This window comes from Urocitellus parryii, chromosome 1, assembly GCF_045843805.1.
Source record: "Urocitellus parryii isolate mUroPar1 chromosome 1, mUroPar1.hap1, whole genome shotgun sequence".
Taxonomy (NCBI): Eukaryota; Metazoa; Chordata; class Mammalia; order Rodentia; family Sciuridae; genus Urocitellus; species Urocitellus parryii.
This window is the reverse complement of record NC_135531.1, coordinates 154,413,294-154,438,239: the sequence shown is the minus strand read 5'-3', so window position 1 is coordinate 154,438,239 and position 24,946 is coordinate 154,413,294. Positions and strand designations below refer to the sequence as shown.

At 47.5% G+C, this 24,946-nt stretch overlaps 1 protein-coding gene across 4 annotated transcripts in view; it reads right to left on the bottom strand.

Annotated features, from left to right (window-relative positions):
- Nucleotides 1-24,946, bottom strand: part of Tenm2 (teneurin transmembrane protein 2) — an 881,534-nt gene that overhangs the window by 84,131 nt on the left and 772,457 nt on the right. For all 4 annotated transcript variants that reach the window (XM_026407438.2, XM_026407439.2, XM_026407440.2 and 1 more), the window contains one exon: nt 904-1,050. In XM_026407438.2, the coding sequence (XP_026263223.2) occupies nt 904-1,050 (147 nt within the window). The remainder of the gene's footprint in view (nt 1-903; nt 1,051-24,946) is intronic.

The window sequence follows — 24,946 nt, the reverse complement described above, 5'->3', positions numbered from 1 at the left end:
TAATAAAACAATAACAACAATAACAACAATAATAATAATAGGTATGGGGTAAACTTTGGGAGGGGAAAAATATGTTATGGTTTTGGTGGTGATGACAGATTCATCCCTTATTCCCAAACACATGGGACGCATATATACATCAAATACGTATAGCTTTTTATATGAGAATCATGTCTTGGTAAAGTGGGTTCAAAAAAAACCTATGGATACTGAAGTTGGAATTTTACATAATTTTCTCATGTCATGAAACATTCTTGAGATTATTTTCCCCCACCCATTAAAAAGTTAAAATCATTTTTAGCTCACAAACCAGTTTGGCCCTTAGGCTATCGTTGGCTGAGCACAGATTGGAGCAAGCACCGTGGATCAGGGCGGAGTCTGGGTTCCAGGTTTACTACTGGTGGTTGTATTAACTGCTCTTGAGGTCCTGGTTCCACCATCTTTAAGGTAACATCTCAAAGGCTGCAAGTATGCATCTTAGTGCAGGGTGAGGTACTGACTGTCACCACCATTGTCCCTCACAGTAACCACCAGCTGAGAAAGGCCTGGCTGGACTAGTCACCCCAAAGGCAGGGCCAGCACCGGTTACCTTTCTGCATGCAGTGCTGGGTACTTGGGTTTCCAAAGCCAGCAGCATCCAACCCCAGTGCCCACAGCCCATGCCTCCAGGAATCCCCGCTGCCCCAAGAATGTCTGTTCTCCACATACCGTGATCTACATACCAGAAAATTCACCTGTTGTAAGTATACAATGCAATAAGTTCTGCATGTGTTTCAAAGGCAATGGGAGGACATTTGACCATAGGATAGGGGAGGTCTTTCAGGAGAAAACGACTCATGACGAAAGCATACACAACAACACTCTGCTCTTGGGGGGCTGGGAATGGAGAAGACGCTTGCTCACCTCCCTCATTATCCTTGTTATCAGCACAGGAGGTTTCCATGGCAACGTTGCATCCGGGCCCTCTCCAGCCGGTCTGGCAGACACACTGCCAGCTGTTCTGACCCAGTGTGCATCTCCCGTTACCGTTGCACAAATCAGGGCAGCCATCTGGTTGGAAAAAATGGAGAGAATGAGAAGGAGGGACGTGAGGCCGTGCCAGGGAGGCAGGGGAGCCATGCAAAGGGGGAGCAAGCCCGCAGGGCAGCCACTGGGCCAGCCTCACAGTGGGGCCCGGACCTGCTGTCCGAAGATCAGGGCAGCAGGCCATGCATGCAGTTGCAAGACGGACTAGGGTGGCAGATGCAGGGGATTCCCAATGACAACTGACCTGGGTGCAGGGGTCAGAGCAATCTTTCCAAAGTGGGGAGTTCAATGCACATCCCAGACAACTGCACCAGGCTGAGCTGACAAGCAGACTGGCTAGGCTGTGGGTTCCAGCCAGTAGCTCAGGGTTGACACTACCACCAAAAGAAGCTTGCCTTTCTTTTCTTTTTTTCCTTTCTCCCTCACTCTCTCTCTCTTCGCCCCTCCTCTTATTTTCCTTTCTTTCTTTTTTAGGAGTACTCTCTATAAAAAGAGAGAACATTTCCTACCAACCCAGGATGGAGGCAAAATGCCCTCCATCTTTCAGAATTTTAAAGATGCATTTACATAGGATTTTAATGAGCTGCTCCTGACTGAGAACTGAATGGCTCTGCTCGGTTATTTTCCTATTCTTGTAATATTTAGTTTTAAGGGGCATTTTTAAATGTTGGTTGTTTATCGCTCCAGCTGTCTGTGGCAGATTTAAAAATACTGCAGGATTTGAAGGCTGAAGAAGGAGTCGGTGCTGGGTACCCTGATCTGGGACTTAGAGGGATCTATATAGGGATGGACTGGCAAGTATGGGCAATGCCTGTTTTGTGGCTCTCTCTCCCCCACTTCCTTTTGGGTGTGAAATCAGCAGTCTACCTAATTCCCTAATTGCTCTAGCCCCTAAGACTATTGCAGTTACTATTCTCTTGAGCTGAGCCTGGTAGGTAAGGAAAGAACACGGGAGGTCCTAAAGAGAGAGGGGAGATGTCCTGCCAGGAAAGCTCGAGTTGCACAGAATGGGTGGGATGTGGCCACACTCACGAAGCCTACATGCTGAATTCCTGGATACGTTTTCATTTTTCTTTCTCTCAACAGCTTTATCGAGGCATAAAAATCTACATACCATAAAATTCACTTGTTTCAAGCACACAATGCATTGACTTCTAGGAAATTTACCGAGTTGTGCATCCTAGGTATGCTTTCTTACTTCGTTTAAACGACACCCCGACGGTCATTAATTTAATCGTCTGCAGAAAGTAGCTTCCCTGAACATCTATCTTGAATCCCTTCTCTACCTCCGCCACCGTCTCATTTCCAACTTGTTCTGTATCTATTTTTAAACCACACAAAACACAGCCCAGATTGGGCCACGGCGGAGGAATGAGGCACTTTGCAAGAATGGAGGTAACTGAGTTGAAACCTTCTTTTGAGTCAAAGGCTCCTCTGTCCCCCATGCGATCTCCAGCATTCTGAAGTCCTCCACCGGGCACCCTGCTATCTTCTCTCAAGGACCCCTTATGAGGATCTGGTGTGCATGTGGCATGTGTGCATATGGCAGCTGTGGGAATTCAAAGGACTCCTCCGAGGGAGAAAGATCTAGAGAATCTGCAACTGAGCTTTACATCTTTAAGAAGAAGCGTCTGACTCTGTGATGCTTATGCTTGCCCATCCTCTCCAGAATGCGATCATCAGAGACATTCTAGAGGGACAGTCTCTGTAGGAAGCCGAGCTGCCTGCAGGGGATCTGCTGTTTTCTCCTGCTGCCCCACCTGGCTCGAGACCCAGTGTGCACACGAAGCACCCATGTCTGGTGTCTGCACACACCTCGGGCAGGGCTTGCTCGGTTTCTGCACCTATCTTTACAAAGCCCAGATTCAGGCTTCCAGACCTTTCTTTACCAATGAGGTGACCGTTGCCCTGCCTGGGGAGTGACAGATGCACCCCCCCCTTGGTCATACTGTGACAAGTGCTCCGGCCGAGTCTTTCCCAGTCTCAGAGAAGTGCCACAAACATTTCTGCAGGAACAAAATGGAACTTGGGAGGAAACACCCGAGGGATATTTCACAGGTTCTTAGGGAAAAGAGATCATCTCCAACCCCCAGCCACCTCCAGCTTTACAATTTCCACCAGTGGAATGTTGGGGACCGGATCACAGAGAATGGACTTAAATGACAGACCCGTAACATTTGCTCAGCATGCTATCTATTATATGTGCTTTGTTATTTAGCTACTTTGAGGTCTCATGTCTGACTAAAATCATGCCCAGAGTCTCAACAGAAGCCTCATTGTGTAGGAAACCCACGTCCACTACATAAAATTTAAATTTGCAGAGAGCGCCGGCATGTCAGTCAGAAATACCGCACTCAAAATATGTATGCGCCTAGAGTGAAGAAGGTCTTTTTTTTTCCCCTTCTCTTTCTCTCCTGTTTTTTTTTTTTCCCCCCTGACCAACTGAAGTGAGATAAACAGACCACAGAAGCGGGTTTTCTCCACATCATGTGAGCAAGATGAAAACACCAACAGTGGGGGGTGCTGGCAAGTCTCTGAGAAGTTTCAGGGCAGCTGGGAATTTAATGGACAGGACTTTGCTTTTAGCTCGAAGAGGAAGAAAGCAGCCTTGGTAGGTGCGTGGCGTTGCTAGGCAACCCCAAGCTACCCCTAGCACAAGTTCATTCTGCGGGTGGCCTTCCGAGGAGGTGATTCTTTGTGTTTGTAAAGTGCAAAGCCAGCTTCTGCTTAAGGAAAAACAAAACGTAGGAAGTAATTAGTCTGGAGGGCGGATGGGCCTCAGGTGGTGGCTTCCCTCTGGAGAGAACGCTCTAACTGAAGTTGGACGGGGCTTCTGGGCTTGCACTTGGGCATCCACGAAGCCTCCTATGTGGAGTCTTCTGGGTTTCAGGCTAACTCTGCTGACTTCTTCGGTGCCTCCCTCTAAGACCCCTGACTCAGGGACCTTGGTTCCTTGTTGATGTGGCTGCCTGCAGGCTTCAGGTTCTCTCTGGACACTAGATCAGTGGTTTCCAACAGAGGCACCTCTGTGCGCCCCACCTCCCCCAGCCCCGGGACATTTGGCAAAATGTCTGGAGATATTTTTTGATCATCATAATTTGGGAAAGATGACATCTGACATCTAGTGGATAGAAGCCAGGAATGCTGCCGAACATACAGAGCACAGGACAGCCCCTAGGACCAAGAATGATATAGCCCCCAATGTCAACAGTACTGAGGTGGGGAGGCACTCTCGGCCATCTGGTTTTCTGCTGTTAGACGCCAGAGCCTGGTCTCAGGGACAGAGAGGGCACGAGAATGAATGGACACCAAATGGCACCCTATCAGTTCAGCCTGGTCCATATCCATGAACTCTCCTAAGAGTCATGAGAAGACAGTGGAAACTTCCCTCTCCAAGATCAAAAGTCCTCTTCCCAGGGAGGACCTTCAAGGGCACAATAGTATCTTGGACTAATTTTGTGGTCTTCTAACCTAGAGAGCTGATGCAGAAATTAAGAAATTTGCAATGAAAAAACAAAAAACAAACAAACAAACAAACAAAACAAAACAAAACCCCCAAACTCTGTCAAAACCCCAAACACACCCATATGGTTTGATGATTCCTAAATTCAATTCCAATCCTCTGAGCCCTGGCCCTGGACTACAGCTGGCATCTCACCACTGATAAGCATGTCAAACTCAAAAAAGTCCCACCTCTTTCCCTTTCCTCTCCACAAAATCTGATTCCTTCCTCAACAAATGGTACCTCCATGGACCCATTGCCCCAAACTGAAACCTCGGTGTCGTTAATAATTACCTCCTTCCTCCCATAACTTCTCTCATTTTAAAGTTTAATCCTAATGAAGTTCTCGCTAATTTTCCTCTTAATTATAAGAGCTCTGCTATAGATGGATACAGTCTGCATGGTTCACTGTTGGAAACTGGTCCTCAAGGTGGTGGTGGGAGATGGCATCGGATCTAGTGGGAAGTCCTTAGGTCATTGGGGAGCATGTCCTTGGAAGGGATTGTGGGACCCCAGTATCTGCCTGGTTTCCTGATTTGAGATACGATCTCGCCCTCTTGCACGAGCTCCCAAGGCTACCACCCTCCATAAAATGACACAGTGAAGGGGGCCCTCACCAGAGCCTACATAAGGTCATTTGAACTTTCAGTATCTAAAACAGTAAGCTAAATAAACCTATCTTCTTTATAAACAAGTTAACTTGCTTCAGGTATTTCACTGTAGTAATGCAAAATAGACGAACACAAAGTCCTACCTGTCCTCCCTCCTAAATATCTTGGAATCTGCCCTCCACTCCCATGCCTACTGCCACCATGCAAACCCCTGCCATCCCAACCTTGGTCTGTTCTCCTGTCAAGACCTCCTCACTGTCCTCTCTGTCTCCAGTCTTGCACCATCATTCATTTCTCTCCATTCTGGACCCTCCTGAAGGCACTTCCATAGTTTTCCATGGGTCCTCAGTCAAGTCTGAAGTCCTTGACAAGCTCACAGACCTTACACCTCAGCCTGTCTCAACACTGCCTTGGGTTTTACCCTTCCCGTTCCCTTCCCTCATCTCCCTAACTTCAACCATCCTCCAGATCCCTACTCTGAGGTTCCCTCTCTTGGAAGCTTTCCTAAGGCTCCCGACCCCGGGCAGTGGTAGCCCCTTTACCCCCTTTGTTCTGCTATGCTGCCCCCCAAACTGTTCTGCATTGTCCAGCATGTCCTTGATGCTGCCCAGGCCACAGAGCAGCCCTTGTGACCTGCTGGAGAATGGTCATAAGAACCGTGCACATGCTGGGTGCAGTAGTGCACGCCTGTAATCCCAGTGGCTCGGGAGGCTGAGGCAGGAGGATCACGAGTTCAAAGCCAGCCTCAGCAAAAGTGAGGCACTAAGCAAGTCAGTGAGACCCTGTCTCTAAATAAAATACAAAATAGGGCTGGGGATGTGACTCAGTGGTTGAGTGCCCCTGAGTTTGATCCCCAGTATCCATCCCCCTACCCAAAAAAGAAATGCGCACATTGTCATTTACTAAAATGTAAAGGGCACCCTTAGAATTGTGCAGCATACAACCGAACAGGTGCCCTGGGCGAAGGGATATGTCTAATTTATATTTACTCTTGGATTACCAGTACTGAAGGGAATGAATGAGCAAAGAGCGTCTGACTGGAATCAGCATCCTCAATGAATATGGAGTAGTTTCCAAGACTTTCCTACACCTAAGTACTCACCACTTTAAGAGAAGTGGGTGTGCGGGTGGCTTCTCGTCGACACAGTTACCAGGTAGGCAGCCTTTCTGCCTTAACAAAAATTAGGCCTGAGCAAAATAATGTCTATAGCACAGTAAAAAGGGGAGCATAAATGCACTTGAAGAAAGCTATAATTACCATAAAAAGCTTTTCTTAAAAAGCATCAAGACATGCTCTGCCATGTGCGGCAATTTAGAGGTAGAAATAAGTGGCTAATATCGTGCAAGGGGTGTGGGAGAGACATGGGATTTGAATGCTCCACATCGAGCACACCTGAGGAAAGCACGGAGCCTGCAGCCGGCCCAGGTGGAAACGCCAGAGAGAGCACAAAGCAGGCTACGCAAAGGCGGGGACAGTGCAAGGTCCAAGAGACCCTTAGGAGAGCCATTCCAGCCTGGGACGAACCCTTGTGTGAAACCCCAACCTGAATGGGAGCCGGAGAGTTCTGGGATCAAAACCTAGATCTGCCTCTGGCTGTCTGTGTGATCTTGGGCTGATAGATGCACTTCTCTGAGCCTCAGCCTGTTGGTAAAAGTACATATTGAACCAATTAACCTTATCTAATCTGTCTCCCAATAGAATACAGCCTCCAAACAGGGTGACATTTTCGTCTCCTTTGTTCATTAAGATATCTTCAAGGTCTCGAGAGCTGGTTGGCATCGAACAGATACTCAATATATTTTTGTTGATTGAATAACCTCATTAGGTTTGATGATGACCATTATTTTATACAGATGCCAGTGACGTTCAGTGAAACGATAAGGATGAGGGTTTTAGTAGAGGTTGGCATATTTTTAAGTGTTCAATGGTTCCAGCACCCATCACTGGTAGTGATGATAGAGTTTTTGTTCCTACAGATATTATAATTAGTGGCACTCTTTCTGCAGGGAACAACCCCAAGTACCAATCAGTTCTCTCTGCCTTGCTCCCGGTCCAGGAAGAAAACAAGAGCCTATCCGATTTCAGGTTTAAAACATGGAGGGTTCCTGGAGGTCCTGTTGGTGATGATGTCATGTTCAAGGAAATCCTCATTGCCCCTGTGACCATCAGACCCAACTCCAGAAATGCCACCCTCCTCCAGCCCAGGGAGAAGAAGATCCGCTGGAGCTCGCAGCGACTATGAGGGCAGGAGCCTCGAAGGGAGAAGAAATGGTGCCTTTTCTCCTGGGAAGAACTCTACTTCTGAATAGCGACTTAATTAGGGACGCGGCTCCCGGCTCCTCTGCAACTGTTTTCAATGTCACTGTTTCCCTGGAGTTGAGCCTCCGCTGGGATTCAGCAGGATACTCACTGGAAATATTCAATCCAGAGCCTGCTGTTCCACTCCAGAGCTCTTCTTGTTGGAGGCAGCCAAGGTGTTGGGGATCAGGGATCACCAGGGGTTCGGTAGCCATTGATACTAAACACCAGGGGCAATGCTCAGGAAGGCATCTGATGCTTTGGAACACTCTGGGGGAGACCTTCAATGAGTTTTAGAAGACCAAGCTGCCAAAAAAGCATTCTGGTCTCTAGAAAATGGCAGGGCTTTTCCTGTTGCTCACTCACGTGTGCAGGAGGGGAGTCACGCAGGGTCTGTTTCTAGGCACAAATCCGTGTGGACATGCAACCGTGAGCCTGCGCTTGAATGGCTACCTTTGCTTCACCAGAAGAGATGTGGAAAAATCTCTCTGCTTTGGCAGCATTCGCATGTCCTGAAGGTCTGTAGGTGGGGGTGCTGGGAAGAGCAGAGTTCTTCACCTGGTCTGCAGCAGCGGAGAAACTGGCTTTTGCTCCTAAGAGGAAATGCTCCCCTGCACCCCCCCCCCGCCCCCCCCCCCCCGCAGCAGCCGAGCCTCCTCCGTGAGGTGACATAAATTTGGCTCCAGCTGTCGATGCCACCGTGTCCTGGATGCACCTGGATTCTCACTGATCAGCATCACTTCTGTCTGACTGGGAAAAGCCAGAATGTGGGCTCAGCCTTGGCCGCCGAGAAAATGACGAACTTGAAATAAAACAAGTAAACCTCCTTTCTCCTTTGAAGAGAAGTGGAAAGGGAGATGCCCCTTATCTCTTGGACTGGTGTTTTAGGCTGTCGCTAATAACATCGTGACTTCTTTCAAGAAGAGGATCATGGGAGGAGGAAACTTGGCGGTGAGGGTAACTGGGAACAGCCCTTCTTGGGAACTTCCGTGGAGTCAGTATCATCAGCCACCCTGTGTCCCACACAAGCCTCTGTGTTTTTTGGGTGCCTGCTCTTTTCTTCTTAATCTGCTTTACCTCATTGGAGGGAAGATGTGGTGGGTGGGTTCCCGGAGTTGGCATCACTTGGGGGGCTACAGAACACACCACCTGGTGCCAAGCCTCTGCTCAGGGTGCTCCAGTTAGCTTCACCCACGGCTTTAGGTTAAAGCAGTGCTTCTCAGCATCGATGCCACCTGGGAACTTGTTAGAACTGCACTTCTTGGTTGGGCTCCATCCCAGGCTCCAGAAACAGCACCGGGGGCTGGCCTGCCATCTGCAGTCCAACAAGCCCTCCAGGGCCTCCGTGTGCCCGAGGCCTGTGTGAGAACCTCTGCTTTAGGATTAAGTCTTAGATCTCGAACGAGCCCTCAAACACCCCGCATCATCTGGCCCTGGTGCTTCCTCCCTTCTCTTCTCCTGTCACATCTGTCTCTGCTCTCGGCTTTAGCACAGCTCCTGGCACATTTCCGGAACACACACAGCCTGGATCCCTCCCCTGGGCTTCTGCAAACCCCTCTTCCTCAGTGGGACTTCCTGCACCCACCTTGGCTAAAGACTCTCATCCTAGGCTTCACTGGCTCAGGGACCCTCCCCCGGCCAGTGCCTTCCCAGCCAGTCTCCTCCTCCCAGACCTGGAGTAATTCAAACTGGTCCCTTGTTTAGAGCACCAGGTCTCCACTTGGCTGCACACACCAATCGCCTGGGAGCCTTGACTAATCCCGTGGGAGGCCAGAGGCAGCCTACCACCACTGAGGCAGTCTGTGAAGATGGGACTCAGGCATTCCTGGTCTTCCTCGTTTTCCCTTTGGCACTGGGAATTGAGTCCAGGGCATTGCTCAGGCGAAGCCCAAGCTCAACCTCTTAGCCACACCCCCAAGCCTTCTTTTTTTAAATTTATTTTTATTTTTTTTTATTGGTTGTTCAAAACCTTACAAAGCTCTTGGCATATTATATTTCAAACATTAGTTTCAAGTGAGTTATGAACTCCCATTTTTACCCCAAATACAGATTGCAGAATCACATCGGTTACACATTCACATTTTTACATACTGCCATACTAGTAACTGTTGTATTCTGCTACCTTTCCTATCCTCTACTATCCCCCTCCCCCCCATCGCCTTCTTTTGTTTCTCTCTTTTAGCTCCCCAGGTGATTCCTACATGCAGTGCAGGCTGAGAACCTGTGCTCTAATGCCCACTGTCCTGGGATCCTCCAAACCTCCAGAGTGGAAGCTCTGTTGTTTATGGCTATGTTCCCAGAGCTCACCCCAGTGCTTAGCATTGAAGATATTTGTTGGATGAATGCACAAAACCCCCGTGCAGCGTTTCTTTGCTACTTCGCTGTGCCCTTGATTCAGGAGCCAGGTAAAAGGAAACGCTTCCCTCAGGTCACACCCCAAGCCCCTGGAAGGATGATACTTGGCCCAGCAGGAGAAGCAGCTGCTAGCAGCACCAGGTCCAGAAGCAAGCTGATGACAGGGCCTGTGTCTGTGTGCCAGCGCAGATCCCTGCCTCGCACCTGTAAGGAGCAGAGAGCCCCCGGACTGAAAGAGACAGGCCAGCACACCCAGCCAGGTAGATGAGGAGGCGCATTGATAGATTAAGAGGGGACAAGAGCTACGAGGAGGCAGGGATGACAATCAGAAGAAAGCCCAATGGTTTAATTTGGTTCTTGGAGGACAATCAAGTTGTTGTACCTTGTATTGTTTATTCCCATGGCTTTCCAGCAAATAATGAATGTGGTGCCTACCGGTATGGAAATAGGGACGAGGCACGACTTTGATTTCTTATTTGTTATTTTTAACCATCCAATTTCTACACCCACTGAGCATCCTTATAGCCACAGGAGGGTCATAAAAATACAAATAACACCTGGGAGGCCTGTGGGCACGGGCTTGTTACTTCTGCAGGCTGATGTTTCTCTTTTAACTAGTGTAAAATCAGGCCAACAATAACTGGCCATTTTTTTTTTTTGTTGTTGTTGTTGTTCCCTGCACAGTTTCCGGAATTGTAAGGAAATCGCTAAATGTTTGTTTCTTATAGATGTTGAAAGGGCTAAGGAAGAATCTGCCCCAGGATTGAAATTTTGGATTCTAGGAAGATTTTTATGTAATAACAACTGCAATAGAAATCCTCCTAGGCGTTCCCAAAGGCCTGGTGCGTTTGGGTACCTTTCACGCACTAGGTCACTAGTGGTTATATCCACCTAGAGTGCAGGCGCCATTGTCAGTCCCATTATTCAGTGAGGATATCGAAGCACAGAGAAGTTAAGTCATGTGGCCAGGGCAGCAGAGTGGTGGACCAGGGACTGACAACAGGAGGATGGACTCCCTATCCTGTTCTCAGCTAGGGGGACCAGCCATCCCAGCTCACCAGGACTGTCCAGATTTTAGCACTGAAATCTTGGATTCCAGGGGAGCCCTGAGTTCCAGGCAACCTAGGATGGTTGGTCCTGATTGAGGATGGAAGTGAGGACTTTTCATTAGCTGTCACGGAAGCAGAAGGTGGGTGTGGTGATAAAGGCCCCCAAGAGCAAGGGAGAGGGCAGCTCTTTGTACTTAGCCACGTATTTAGTATGTAGCGTGGGCTCCACAGTAGCTACTACAGCCTCTCAGAGCTAAGCCTCCCAGAGCATCAGTCAGTCGTGGTGGTATAGTCGTTCACGCCTCCAAGTCCACAAAGGACTATCCAGGTTTCCCCCCATCAGATACCAAAATCCTTGGATGCTCAAACTCCTTACATAAAATGGCCTCGTATTTGCATAGAACCTATGCACACCCCGCTGTATACTTTAAATCATCTTCACATTACTTAAAATTCCTAATACAATGTATGTGCTTTGTAAATAGTTGTTCAACTGTATTACTTAGGGAATAATGCAAAAAAAAAAAAAAGTCTGTGCCTGTTCAGTACAGATGCATTATTTTTTTTCCCACCTGCTGTTGGTTGAACCTGCAGGTGGAGACCCTGGGTGGGAAGGCTTGCCTGGCTCAGAGTGATGAAGACCGTGGGCTCAGCGGCCTGGGTTCAAATCTCAGCTCCACCCCTTGGCTGCACACTCTCAGGCAAAAATCACAAGTACTTTCATTTCTTAGTTTCTTCACCTGTAAGTCAGAGCTGTAAAAGTACCTCTCCCAGAGAGTATTTAAATGAGAGAATAGGTGATGCACGGCACATGGTAAATGTTCCACAACAGACAGCTGCTATTATTGTTGTTGTTGTTGTTATTAAAAGTATCCTTGTCGGTGTGGTTGAGGACTTTGATTTGCATGTGCGTTGGCCACGAGGAGAGACTGTGTGCTGTCATTTAATACAGCATCAGAGCCAGGTGTGGTGGTGCACACCTCTAATCCCAGTGACTTGGGAGGCTGAGGCTGGAGGATGGCAAGTTTAAAGCCAGCCTGGACAGCATAGTGAGAACCAGCCTCAGGAAAAAATAAAGGGGAGGGGGGAGAGAGATTGACCAAGACCCCAAAAGGTGCCCTCAGAGACTCACATGGAACTAAGAAAAACGAGGTACGTTCCTGAGCATTCTGTGAGTGAGACATGCACTCAATGGACAGGGTCTCTGCAGAACTCCCCTTAAAATACAAGGGGCGTGTCCTGAAATTGTCAAACACCACGGGTGTGGAGATCTCACCCAGGCTCAGAAAAGCATGTTAACAGAAGCGGGTGATCTGCTTGGGGTAAGGACAGGGACCTGGAGGGCAAGAGTCAGGGTCCACTAGGAAGAGAGCATGTCTTTGTCCCCTGAGGGTAGGGAGCACCCACCAGGAGCTCAGCAGTTCACATCTGTGCTATTGCACTGAGCCTGGACCCTAGGAAGTATGCATTAATATCATCTGTGGCTGAAAATGCTGAAACTCTGCCAAGTTAACCTGCCCAGGGTCATTGTAACTGCAAGTGGAAGATGGAGGTTTGAACCCAGGTCCATCTGACTCTGAGCTGGGGTTCTTTGCTCCTGTCCAGCCTGGGGGCATTCTGCTGGAGAAGGCTGCCTCTGAATGTCAGCGATTGGTACCCTTGGGGGTTGTGCATCCTCAGATTCAATCAATCTTGGATTAAAAATGATTGGAAAAATATTGTGTCTGTACTGAACATGTGTGGACTTTGATTTTATGCTCATGCCCTAAACAATGCAGTTTAGTATGGATTTACCTTGTTAGGTATTATGAGTCATCTGGAGATGATATGAACTATTTGGGAGCCTTGCACAGGTTATATGCAAATACCATGTTGCAGTGAGGCTCTTGAGCATCCTCGGACTCTGCTATCCCAGGACCCTGAAGCCCACCCTTGTGGACACTGAGGAATGACTGGCCCGCTTGCTTTGATTCTTTGCTCTCCAAGCCACCTTCTGACTTTTAACTTCATCACCATATAGATTTCTCTTTGAGGAGAGAATGCCCTGCAATGGCCAGGGTTCTTCACAGTGGGTAAATAAATTGCTACTTGGGGTTTAGATGTGACTTTGAGTAGCGGGCGTGAATCATCCCAGAGCTGTCTCACTGTCAGCACCAACCGAATGGAGTTTTTGAAGCCAAGAACCAGATTATGCATCATGAGAATCCTGCAAGGTGGTGCCCTCAGGATGGCATGGTGGTCCCCAGTCGAGAATGAGCCTTGGTCTTCCTGCTTCGTCCCTAGTCCTCAAAGAGTCTAGAGTGTTGGAATCAAGGGATGAAAGGACTTCTAAGGGAGAAACAGCATCCCCTATATTAAGCATGTGTTTAGTGGTTAAGATGTGCTGATTTCTGTAGTGGACCTGTGAGTTCATGCTCTCGTTCACTCAATAAATATTTCTTGAGCATCTCTTATGCACCAAGTGCTTTATAGACACCTGACATAGAGTGATAAAGAAAGTGACAAAGTTTTGTTCTTAGAGAACTTAAATGCCTTTTTTTTTTTTTTGCGGGGGAGGGGGATGGAAGCCAGGGCCTCTTGCATGCTCGGCCAATGCTCTGCCACTGAGCTGCACCCCCAGCCCCAAAGATCTTACATCCCACTGACAGGAGACCCACAGTCAACAACAGAAAAATCAATCACATATGTCAGAGGGTGATAACTACTGTGGGGAGGGCCAGGGAGGGTGAGATTGCTGTTTTACACACAGTGCTCCAGGAAGCCCTTGCTGACAAGGTGACACATGAGTGAGACGTGAAGGACGGGGAGGAAGCAAGTCATGCCAAGGTTGGGGAGGCGGCAGCCCAGACAGAGAAGGCACGACAGGGCTGGGGGGTTGGAGGGACAGTGCGGCCGGAGCAGACCAGCCAGGTGCAGGGGCTTCTCGGCCACTGTAAGGATATTGTCTTTATTCTGAATGAAAACAAGTCACTGGGGGCTTTGGGCAGAAGAGGGGGCAGTCTCTTGGTGCTGGGTGGAGAACAGATGGGGGACGGGCAAGGACAGAACTTGGAAGCTGGCCAGGATATCCTGGTAAGCCCCGACAGTGGCTGGGGCAGGGGACCAGCTTGTGGCTCTGTGGCATGGCTCATTCTCCGAGGCATTTAGGTTACTCCCTACCCATATCTCCAGAAGGAAAGGTTTTAGAGACACAGAAGCAGAGGATAAAATACACTGTCCATCACACAGCACCCCAGATAATGCAGCACACTGAACTGCTGCTGGGAATCAGTGACCTGAGAGCTGGGTATAGGAAATGACTCCACCCTCCCTTCCAAAGTGCTTTTCCACAAGAAGAGAACACCTGGGAGGAAGCCCCCCCCCCCCGCCCCCCAGAGCTCACTGGTGCTGCCTGAAGCTGCACAGGAACAACTAGGGGAGAGGAGAGGACCCCAGAGCCACGGAGGCCATGGAGGCAGGGGAGGGCTGGCACTCTCACAGGGGCTGCTCCTGACTCTCTCCACACAGTGACTTCAGGCCAGGAGGCCACAGTTACTGAGCCAGCTTCATCTGGTTCTGGCTGGTAGTGTGTCCTTAGACAACTCGGGGACACTCCCTGGTCTTTTAGTTCTTTGTGCTCTGTTTGTCTCTTCCAGGCCACCTTGACCCATCCAAACTGTGTCACCCGGGGCACGTAATAAGCCCTACCTGTCTGTCTATCTACACATATGATATATAGATTTATATTTGTTTAGTAATCTGTCAAGCCTTCAAAAAAATGGACCAATCCCTGCAAATCATCAGACTTGGCCACAAAACACTGTCAAGTGACTTCACACGGCAGTGCATGTTTGACCTTGTTTTATGGCCCCTTTTACCTTGTACAGAAGCAATAAGAACATTCCCATCTCTCCTCTGCTTCTTGGTCCTCTTTACTTTCTCTGATTGGCACAATATCTTACCATGCCCACCCTTAGTCACGAATGCAGATATAATTCACCTTCCCATTCAGGTGGCCCAGGTGAGCTTGCCTGATCATGAACTTATATCTTCTTCTGTGAAACTCTATTTGCATGTAATGATCTATTCTTTTTCTCAATCAGTGTTTAGCTGATTATGGATTTGGTGGGGAGGCCACTGGTCACTACAGTTCTGCAATTATTTTGAGCAGGAAGTGCATTTCCTTATGGCACAGTCTGAGAAATAAGGAGTCTTTTGTTTCCTGGAAGAGTACAGAACTGTTGTCAGGATTCCAACAATCTGGTCCATGCTATTGTTAGGTGCTATTCTTCAGTTTTGCATAATAAGCGTGCCCTTAAAACAGCAAGCTTCCTCTTCGAAATCCTCTCATTTACTGAGAAACAACATCCCCTCTTTTCAAATACATTTTCAACATGCAAAACAGCAGTCTGTTTCTGCTAAGTCACATTCTAGCTAAATGGATAATTGAACGGTGAGTGGGAGCTGCTACTCAGATGCTAACCTGCAGAGCTGCCACACAGACACACTCCCAAATTGCAGCGGAGCAATCCCTAGGAGGCAGAAAGCATGACTGATTTTTCCAATAAAGCTACAAAAATCGATAATCCTTGTAGATGCTGCGCTCGCATCTCTAACCATCTCAGGGTTTCATCTTCCTCTGCTGTCCCTCCCCAACGAGCCTTTGTCTTTGCCTTGGCCCATGTTTCCAATTCCTTACCACCAGGATTTAGCCTGAGTTCTATTCCAGTTCTGCTGAACATACCTTTTAGAGAGGCCCCGCAATGCGTCTTGATTTAGAGATGCTTGGGCTTTATGTGGCTCTGGGAAATGTTGCTTAGCTTTTCCGGAGCTCCAATAAGTTCTGATGTATGGCTGTGCATGCCTGCATGATTAATGGCACATGCAAGGACCTGGAGCTTTTGGAGGTCACCCTGTGTGTACTGAATTATACAGCACAGATTCAAAAATACCCTTGGATGAGAATCCTGGCTGCACACAAATGCAGTGACATTGCCTGAGCCTTGGTGCTTTGAAGGAAAGTCACTTCTCCAAAGCAGGCAATTTTAAGATAAAATGGGACATCATTTTGACTTCTTGGCTGTTTCTCTGCATAGTGCCATGGTACCAGCATAAGGAAGAAGGCCAGGAAAGCTGCATGCCTGCAATGCTACTTTCTGACAGGACTTCCAAGTTCAGGGTAGCCAGTCCATGGTGTGAAGGAAATTAAAGGTCCATGCAAAATCTGCTACCGTGTGCAATGCTGCGGTGGAGAATTTAAATGCACCAAAGTCAAGAGATTCGAAATGATGGTTCCCACAGCAACTATAACTCAGTTCTCTGGTGAATATAAAATTAACTTTATTGCAAAACATGCTGTTCAATTTACGCCTTAATCTAGTCATGGCAGAGTTACAGTTGCTGTGAGAATGCTAACTCTGAATTGTTTTGAATAATTAATTTAATGAAAAGTTGGTGGAAATGTGAACTCTGATAGAAAGTCAACTTAAATTGAGGAAAGTTGGCCAATTATGCATATGTGGTGTGGTGACGAGTCACATTTGGGATCTGAGATTGCTTGGTGCTCTTTGGCCTGGAGGCCACTGGGCAAGCTAATGGGGTGGGGGTTAACCCCAACACTCAAGGCACACGGTTGCAGGTGATAACTTTACCAACAGGTAAGGGTGACTCCCTGGTGCCCATATACCTGATTGCACTGCTGGGTCCCCAAGAAACCCTCTTGCTGCACTTATCTGGGGACAGAGCAAGTTGATCATGACAGTGCAAAGATTAAGCCTGGTCTCTGATAAGTCAACCTGGATCTTTAGAGCTCATCTGCCCCTCGATGACTTTCACACGGTGCTTAAACTCCCTGATCCAGCTTTCTCACCTATAAAGCAAGGATGCTAACACTATCCACCTCAGAACATTGACATGAGGATTAGATGAGAGAAGTCATGTTGAGAACCTAGCACGAGGGATGTCAAGTTTTGTGCTAAGTACTCAATATAACTGTTAGCTGGTAAGTTCTGAAAAGGAAATTTGGAAAGTCAGTAAGTTAACCACACGGACAAAATGAACCATTTGGCCTTCTGGTTATTCCAGTCCAAATTGATTTGGTATAAAACTGAGCCAGCAGGCAGAGGGGGTGATAAACACAGAAAGAGGAGCTGGCAGGATGTTCCTTCCCCGAAGACGCAAAGGCACGTCTGTTGAGGTTCTAGAAACGGTTCCCTCTATCCTTGCCCACTGATTCCTTATCTCCTTCCCAGGAAGCTTTTGAGATCTTTCCCCCTAATTTCTCTCCCTATTGTGAAATTTCCAAGCCACCAATTCACTGTCTAGCTGCATACACATTTTAAAAGAGTAAGCTCCTCCTTTGTCCCCCCAACTGTTTTCCAATCCTTTGGGGGTGACAATACCCCACTGTGAGTGCATGTACTAAGTCAAAGGCCCAAAATATCCCTGCTCCATCCCGAATGCCCCCAAACTCAGGAGAGCCCTTGGAGTGACCAGGTGAGTCCCTTTTCTAATCCAGCTCTTCCTTTCTAACTAATGGGCTATTCTGTTAGCTAAGAAACATAGTATTTTTGAAGGTAACTCACAGAGGCTTCTCTTTTTCCCCCCTCCCCAACTATTCTCCTAAGGTACAATGTGTTTTTTCTTTTTCCCTGTCTTAAATGACTGGGCTGGTGGTGGTGGGAGGAGGGAAGAGGACACACTCAGGGAACCTCTGGCCAGCCGGCACATACATACTGAGGCACCTTGCTGTGCTCCGGGCTCTGAGGCAGGGGATAATCGAGGTTCTTTGTGAACAGTATCTCTAGCTGCCAAGGTTGGCCAAACCAAAGGAAGTGGCTCTGCCAGAGACCACCTTTCTTGGGAGGTACCGTCAAGGCTTTGATGGAAAGGGGTAAAGCCACAGCCTGCGAGGAAAAACAAATTAAAAGACAAACCCCCAGCAACGTGTGATTTTAGCTTCTGACGTGGCTTAAACTACCTTTTTATGCATCGGCCTCACGCTGTTTCCAGGGGCTCTGCCTCCTTCCCCTCAAAGTCTTGGCTGGCGGCTTTCTACCTCACTGCGATCAGTATCAGTAACATTTTAATGTCTCCTAAAAGACAAGATTTTACAACACTGCGGTCGTCTGCTTTTACTGCTCAGAAAATATTTTAAAGTTGTATTACTTAGCGTAACCCAATCTCGTTGGTGATAGAAGCAGAAATTTAAATGTCAAGGTAAATCCATCCCCAATGAGCAGAGATCAGTCGGATGCAGCTGGAAGGGACCTGTGGGTCCAACCAGGGACTTAGCTCATCTGGAATCTTATCTCAGCTTCTCTGGAAACTGAAGCAGGCTGAAAGAGGAAATTCCAGCAGCCCAGTTCTCTAATGATGCCTCTGCCAGCCTGGGGCTCCCTGAGTTCCACTATTTGGCTTCTGAAGAGGAGTTCACTCTGGTGGGCTCCACCTGGTGTGCTGTCTCTAGCTGTTGACAACCTGAGCAAAGGATGCTCTGAGCTACCAGATTTGGCAGCACTGGAGATGGGTGCCACTTCCCTGAGGTTTTTGAATGTCTAGAATGCATGTGCCCTGAGGTTACAACAGAGAGGTTCCCACCCTCACGTCCCTTTAAGTCCCCAGAAGCTATTTTTTTATGTGCATGCGTAAATGCACCTGTGTTAAGATGGATGGATCATCTGATACTTGAGAGGCTTAATGAATGAGGGGACCGAGGACCCCCCCCCCCAGCATACCTTTGAAAGCCTGAACAGCTTCCACTTCACACAACCCAGTGAAAAGCACAAGTTGAGTTCTCCCAAGGCAGCGGAAAAACCATGCCTTCTACACTCACGTATAGAAGCAAAGGTGCAGCTTTCTTCATCTGCCTACCTTTTAAATGTTCAATATTTGATTTTGATCTACTGGGGAGAGGTTTAACATGATGCTTGATTCTGGAAGTTCAATCAGTTCCTAGTTCCAACTAGATCAAGGAGAAATTTCCCATTCTTTTCTGTGGGATCCTTAACACTTTCATCCCTGGAAAATGCCGTTGTTTCCTCTGACTCTAAAGAGGAGCAATTCTGATTGGCCAGATCTGACGGGATGCTGGTGCATACATCAGCCTTGGCGGTTCCAACAGGTCTAGTTATCTCCCCAACACACTGCATTTGAAACGGCCAGGTGTTCCCTGGTTTTGCACCTGCCTCTGAAGGATGCTTAAGGCATGGCTGCATCATAGTAGAGTGTCATGCTGGGAACTCTTCCCAGGATTCAGTGGCTTGATCGGAGACCATTTAGAAAGAAGAGCCAGGCAATCTAGAAAAGGTAGGATACTTGAGCTGTGCTGTCCTGGGAAGAACATCAACAGGTCTACATGGCAGAACAGGGGCTTCTCTCTGAGTCATGCCTGAGAAGCCCAAGGAATTCCTCAAGGAGAGCAGGGCACAGAGTGTGCAGGCCTAGGAAGCAGAGGCTGGGCCAGGGCAGGGACTGTTAGAAAAAGTACCCCATCATGAGGGACGGTGATAACCTGGACGTGCCCACATATGGCTGTCAGTCTGACTTTCCAAGGCAACTCACAGAAGATCCTCATCTTGGCCTCCACTTCACTTCTCTGCCCTTGTCCCTATTTATATGGCCACTCCCATTAATCCACTGTGACTGGAGAGGGGGCATGGACACTAGTTCTGCGAGGGAAAGGCTTCCCAGTTGTCCTTCTAGCAGTCTAAGGAAGAGAAAGGGACATTGGAGCCCCAACCAGCACAGATTATTAGCAGTGCTGCAAAATACAGGTATCCAGAGTCCTGCAGATACCCATCGTGGAGGTTCTGGGTGTTGAACATTTGCAAAGGTAGCATTTCAGAGCCTGGCATTAGACCAATGAGTGATGGGGAGACATGTTGTAACGGTGCAGATGTACCATGCTGGGCCTGCTGAGAGGTCAGGTGGACACACATACATGCAGGCACACACACAGACATGTACACACTCACACGCACGACAGGAATCAGTCTCTGGCTCAGTTCACTTGTATTCATTGCTGGGACTTGGGGCTTAGCTGTCAATTGGAGCAGATGGAAGGAGGATAAGAAGCCAAAAAGGGCGGCTGAGGAGGTGGTAATGAGAAACCTGCCCGTGCTTCTTGAAGGCCATATCTGCCAATCGTGTAGACCATGGAATTAAACCAATGAGTCAACCTAGCTGGATGTGTGCAAAACACTCCTTGCTGCTGCTCATGGTATGTTTGGGGGCCACTACTACCTGCCTGCCCCACAGGCTCGCTGTGAGGTCCACTGAGGCAACACAAAATCTTTTGAGCTCCTTGGAGAAAGTTCACCATGTAAGTGCAAAGTTATCACCACTGTACCATGGCAGAGAGACTCCCACCAGCTCGAACCAGTCACCAAGGAGAGTGGGGGTATCAAACCAAAGAAGCCACAGCTGTCCCAGTATCAATCCAGGCAAAGGCTGCTTTTTAGTTCAAAAGTCCTCCTGCCCTGCAGGTGAGCATAAATGGTTGCAGATGGGTGGCTCCGATCCTATCTGAATGGCCTCAACAACATTTTAATAAATGTTGAATTCTTGCCAACATTTGGAATTTCAGACAACAGCCACAACAATCCTGATTTCTGGCCTCTACTAAAAAAATTGTACATTTTGGAAAAACGAGGCTTGCAGTTCTACATGGCAATGTTCATGTGGAGCTGGGTCACATCTGCCCGCCGTAGACTCTTTCTGGCTCATTCTTACTTCCAGCTACCTTACCCCTCCGTCTCACGTACCTGGTACTTGCCTCTCTCATACAGGGATATTTGAATTCACAATTCTTTTTCGGGGTTCTGCCCTCCCTTCCCTATTCTAAGTCAACAAAGATCCTGAATTATAGTGCCCTCATTCTCTAAATCTAGGCCAACTCCCCCCCACAGAGGAAAGCAGGCCCAACCACCTCCCACCAAGGGGAAAGGAGGAGGAGTGAATGGCCCTCCCACCCCTTCCCCTTCCTTGTCAGTAATTCCACCTTAAAAGCTCAGAGTTTTCTCACTTAGAGATGTCCAAGTAGTAATCCAGCTAAATTAGATTATAAGCATCTGAAGGTTTTCATAATAAAAAATATAGATATAGCTAAGACGAGATTTAATTAATGAGTGTTATTTAACAGAACAAGTTGTGCCATATATGGAGGATTAAAAGATAAAAAGGGATCGGAGGGAAAATCAAATTTTAATGAGTTGTTGTCTTCACTCTACTTAAGCGAATTTCCTCCCTCGTAGAAAACAGCGACAGGTGGGAGGGCGTCATTTGCGTGTAGCCACACAGTTTGATACCTGACAACTTTCTCTTATGCCATTACATTGTGTTACAGATGACGTTTGATTTTATTTTCTGTTTTGCTACAGATGCATTTACTCTTTGAAGTTTAAAGCTTCCGTCCTTACCCTGGTCTCTATGGGGAAGCTCTGAGCAGGGTGAATGTTGAAGAATTAAAAAAAAAAATGACTGCCAGAAACATCAGGAAGGGTGTCTTGGGTTAGCAAAGTGCTGACTCTCATGTGGGCAAGGGGACAGGTGAGGTCTGCAGTTCTCAGATTCTACCATCCCCTGAAAACCTTTCTTCCTCTTCCTGCTTCCCCAACCATTCTCAGAGAGAAGGCTTCCTGGCACAACTAGTGTGGTACTGGCACACATTAGGCACTCAATAAATGTTTTATGCATGACTGGATGAAGCTCAGCTGGCACTGGACACAGGAGGTGTGGACCTCACACATGGCATGAATCGTTCACGGATGGCTTTCTGGTTGATGTCTATAACACCCATGTTCCTGGGACCACAGGGAGCGCCTCAGTGGACCACTCCTGCACCTTCCTGGCTTTCATTCCCTGCATTCTTCCTTTTTGAAGGAATGGAAGCAATGGGTCCCAGTGAGCCCCTCCTGAAGTAGTGTAGTAGGAGGGGCCTATGGATACCTTGTCTTCTGCTGGCCTTTTTTCTAGAATTCTGGACTCCTAACCATGTGTGGTTGCAGGCCATCTCTACTAGTTTCTTCACTGTTCACTCTGGGAAGACTTGCTGGGAAAGGAGGTAAAGAGAGAAGATGTGGTGTTGATATTTATGGGATATCAAGCACTGTGTTAAATGCTTCAGAGAAGCGGAGCCTTCATGACAACAGGGCATGGGTGTTACTATCCCCAACCCATAGATGGGAAAACGGAAGCTTATTCAAGATACATAACTTGTCAATGGTCACCCAATTTGCAAGTGATAGGGGACCGATTTGGAGTCTGGCTTGTTCGATGACATGTATTCTGCACTCAATCCTTTTGCTACAGGTTTCCTACACAGCAGAATCTCTGAATGCACAAAAAAATGACAATAGTGACGCGCTGACAGGGTGTTAATAGTGAGGAGAGAAGACGCTGCATTCTGTGAACTCATCCTGGAGAGGTGCACGGTTTGCAGCGGGGTTTGATGTGTGTTGTATCTTCCAAACTCTCTAATTCTGGGAAGACCGTGTTCTGTGCCCAGCTTCTCTATGACATGATAACATTTCTTTCATCAGACCCCTAGAGAGCAGGTCTGTAAGTGAATAGATACAGATCTTTCCTGGCCCCATTTAATGGAAATAAAAAGTTAAATCAGCTCATATTCAAAGTGTGGGAGAAGTTGATAGCAGCATGCTTAAGGGACCCAGCTGCCCTTGCCTGCATTGCCTGGACTAATAGGAAAAAGCAAGGATCTTGCACCACCGCCAATATCTTCAATCTCTTTTCCCTATTCACAGGAATTGCAATCATCAGTGACATTTGGGTTTCCTGTGCTCACATGCACCTACAGTAGAAAAACAGTCTCGCTGCCCTGTAGCTGGGATGTTCTCTGCAAAGCACACGCCACTGCTTTGAGTTTCATGTCATTAGAGAGAGTGGTTTTGGAAGCAAGAGCGAGACTGGTCATTAATAGCTTGCTAATTTTTGCAGTCAAAATCCAAACATTTCCCCCACACTTGCAAGGTAGTTATTTTATAATCTTTCAGGCTCCCACCCCCTGGCATTATTTCTAGACACCTATCCAGGGCTGTCTGGCAATCCCTTTTGAAGTTAAAGCATAATTTTAAAAATAAAGAAATGCAATTCACACTTCTCAGAGCTCATCACTCTGCGTACAGTTTTAGACAGATGACCCCTCTGGGCCAGGCTCGAACCAACATCACCACTAATTTGACCAGGGAGTACTGTGGCTAAACTTGGAATTTTGTGTCCCAGGATTCTCAGCTCTTCCAATTCCTCCTGAAAAGCAATCACATGGAGTTTTCTGACTCTGGAATGTTGGCTAACACTTTCCTTTTCTAGGGTCTGGCAGGATGTAATTTTTGTGATGTCCATTTTGGGATGAGTGGGTCTCATCATTGACGGGAGGGAAATGCCCTTGGTGGCATTTCTACTTGGAACTTGGGATCTGGGGATATGGCAGCATTTCCCCTCTCCTTTCCAACATTGCTGTGATTTTTTTTTTTTGGTACCAAGTATTGAACTCAGGGGCACTTGACCACTGAGCCACATCCCCAGCCCTATTTTGTATTTTATTTAGAGACAGGTTCTCACTGAGTTGCTCAGTGCCTCGCTTTTGCTGAGGTTGGCTTTGAACTTGTGATCCTCCTGTCTCAGCCTCCTGAGCTATATTGCTATAATTTTTAGTGATAGAAGGCTCAGGGACTCTTGGTTTTCAGGGGACCTGGTTGAAAATAGAGCAACCCCTTCACTGAAATAAGGAGAAAGTGAATTTTCTTAGAAAGCTGCTTGTAGACACAGTCGGGTCCTGACTGAATCTCAATTGGGACTTGGACAGTGGCAGTGCTTGAAGAAGTTAAAAGCATCCTCCCACTACCTCAGGTGGAGAGAGCAAGTCTGAGGGTTGGGGCAGGAGAATAAACCAAAAGAACTCCGTGGTATCTGCTCTATCCCAGCCCTGGGATGGCACCTCCACGTGGCGGGAGGTGCTGCAGGTAAAAGTGAAGGACCATTTTCCCAAAGGCACATAGGACTGGCTTCGTGAGTGGGGAGTGTGGTGTTCCCTCTTCTGCTGTGTACCCATGGCAGTATTTCAGGAGAGTGAGTGTTGGGTCATCCAATGGCACTGATGACCACACCCTGCTGTGGAACCACAACCTGCTGTGGAAGTACTGTGGGAATCCCTGGAAATGGATTTTGCAGGTAGCAGATTTCAAGGACCATCCTTGAAGAACCCGAATTGGCTAAATGTGAGGATGTGAGATACTATGGAAACTTCTAGAAGCCCTTGGAGTGGAAGTGGGGAGTGAGCTTTGCAGTTGGGATGAGCCATGAAATTGGAGAGGTGAAGTGAAAAGCTCCATGTTTGTGAGTCAGACTGGGGGCAACTTGGGTTCTATCAGTTTTAGAATGGATCTCAGGAAGGGCTAGAGTATGAGTCTATTCTAGCTTAGAAACTTTCCACATTACAGACCAGCTGCATTTTGAGTCTAATCCCAGCTAACTTGGAAAAGCACATAACCTATGAATTGACCTTCTGGCTGATACTTGTTGGCCGCAGGGACCACATCATCAGGGATCTGAGAACACAGAGAAAGTTGCTGACTTCATGGATCACAGATGCTGTCCTTTGTGGAGAGTCCCTGGGTGACAGCCATGGGAAAAGTCTGGTCTCACTTCATAAGGATCTTGATAATAATTTAACAAACCCACTGGATGGTAACTTTAATTACTTTGCAGATATTTTACCCTATCACTGACGACCAAACAGGCTTCTCCCTTCCTGATTACAATGAAAATATGTTTTTAAAAACAAACACTTTACTTAAAACTAGGGATATTTTTTTAATTAGAGGAAAGATTAGCCAAATGCATTTTCTCTTGTAATTTAATCCATTCTAATTATCTTGAGACTGTTTATGGTGAAATACTTTTAAAAAAAAATGTGCCTAGCTGCTATTTTCATACGGTTTCTTTATTACAAATGGAAAAGCTCAAGAGATGGCCAATGACATAGCTCCTCCTTCTTCAGTCTGACTCTGAAGACGCACAGAAGGGCATGATAAAAAGAAGTCAAGCCATGAACCCTGATTCTGACTGGTAGGTTTTCAAGATGGCGACACTCTACTTCCCAAAGACA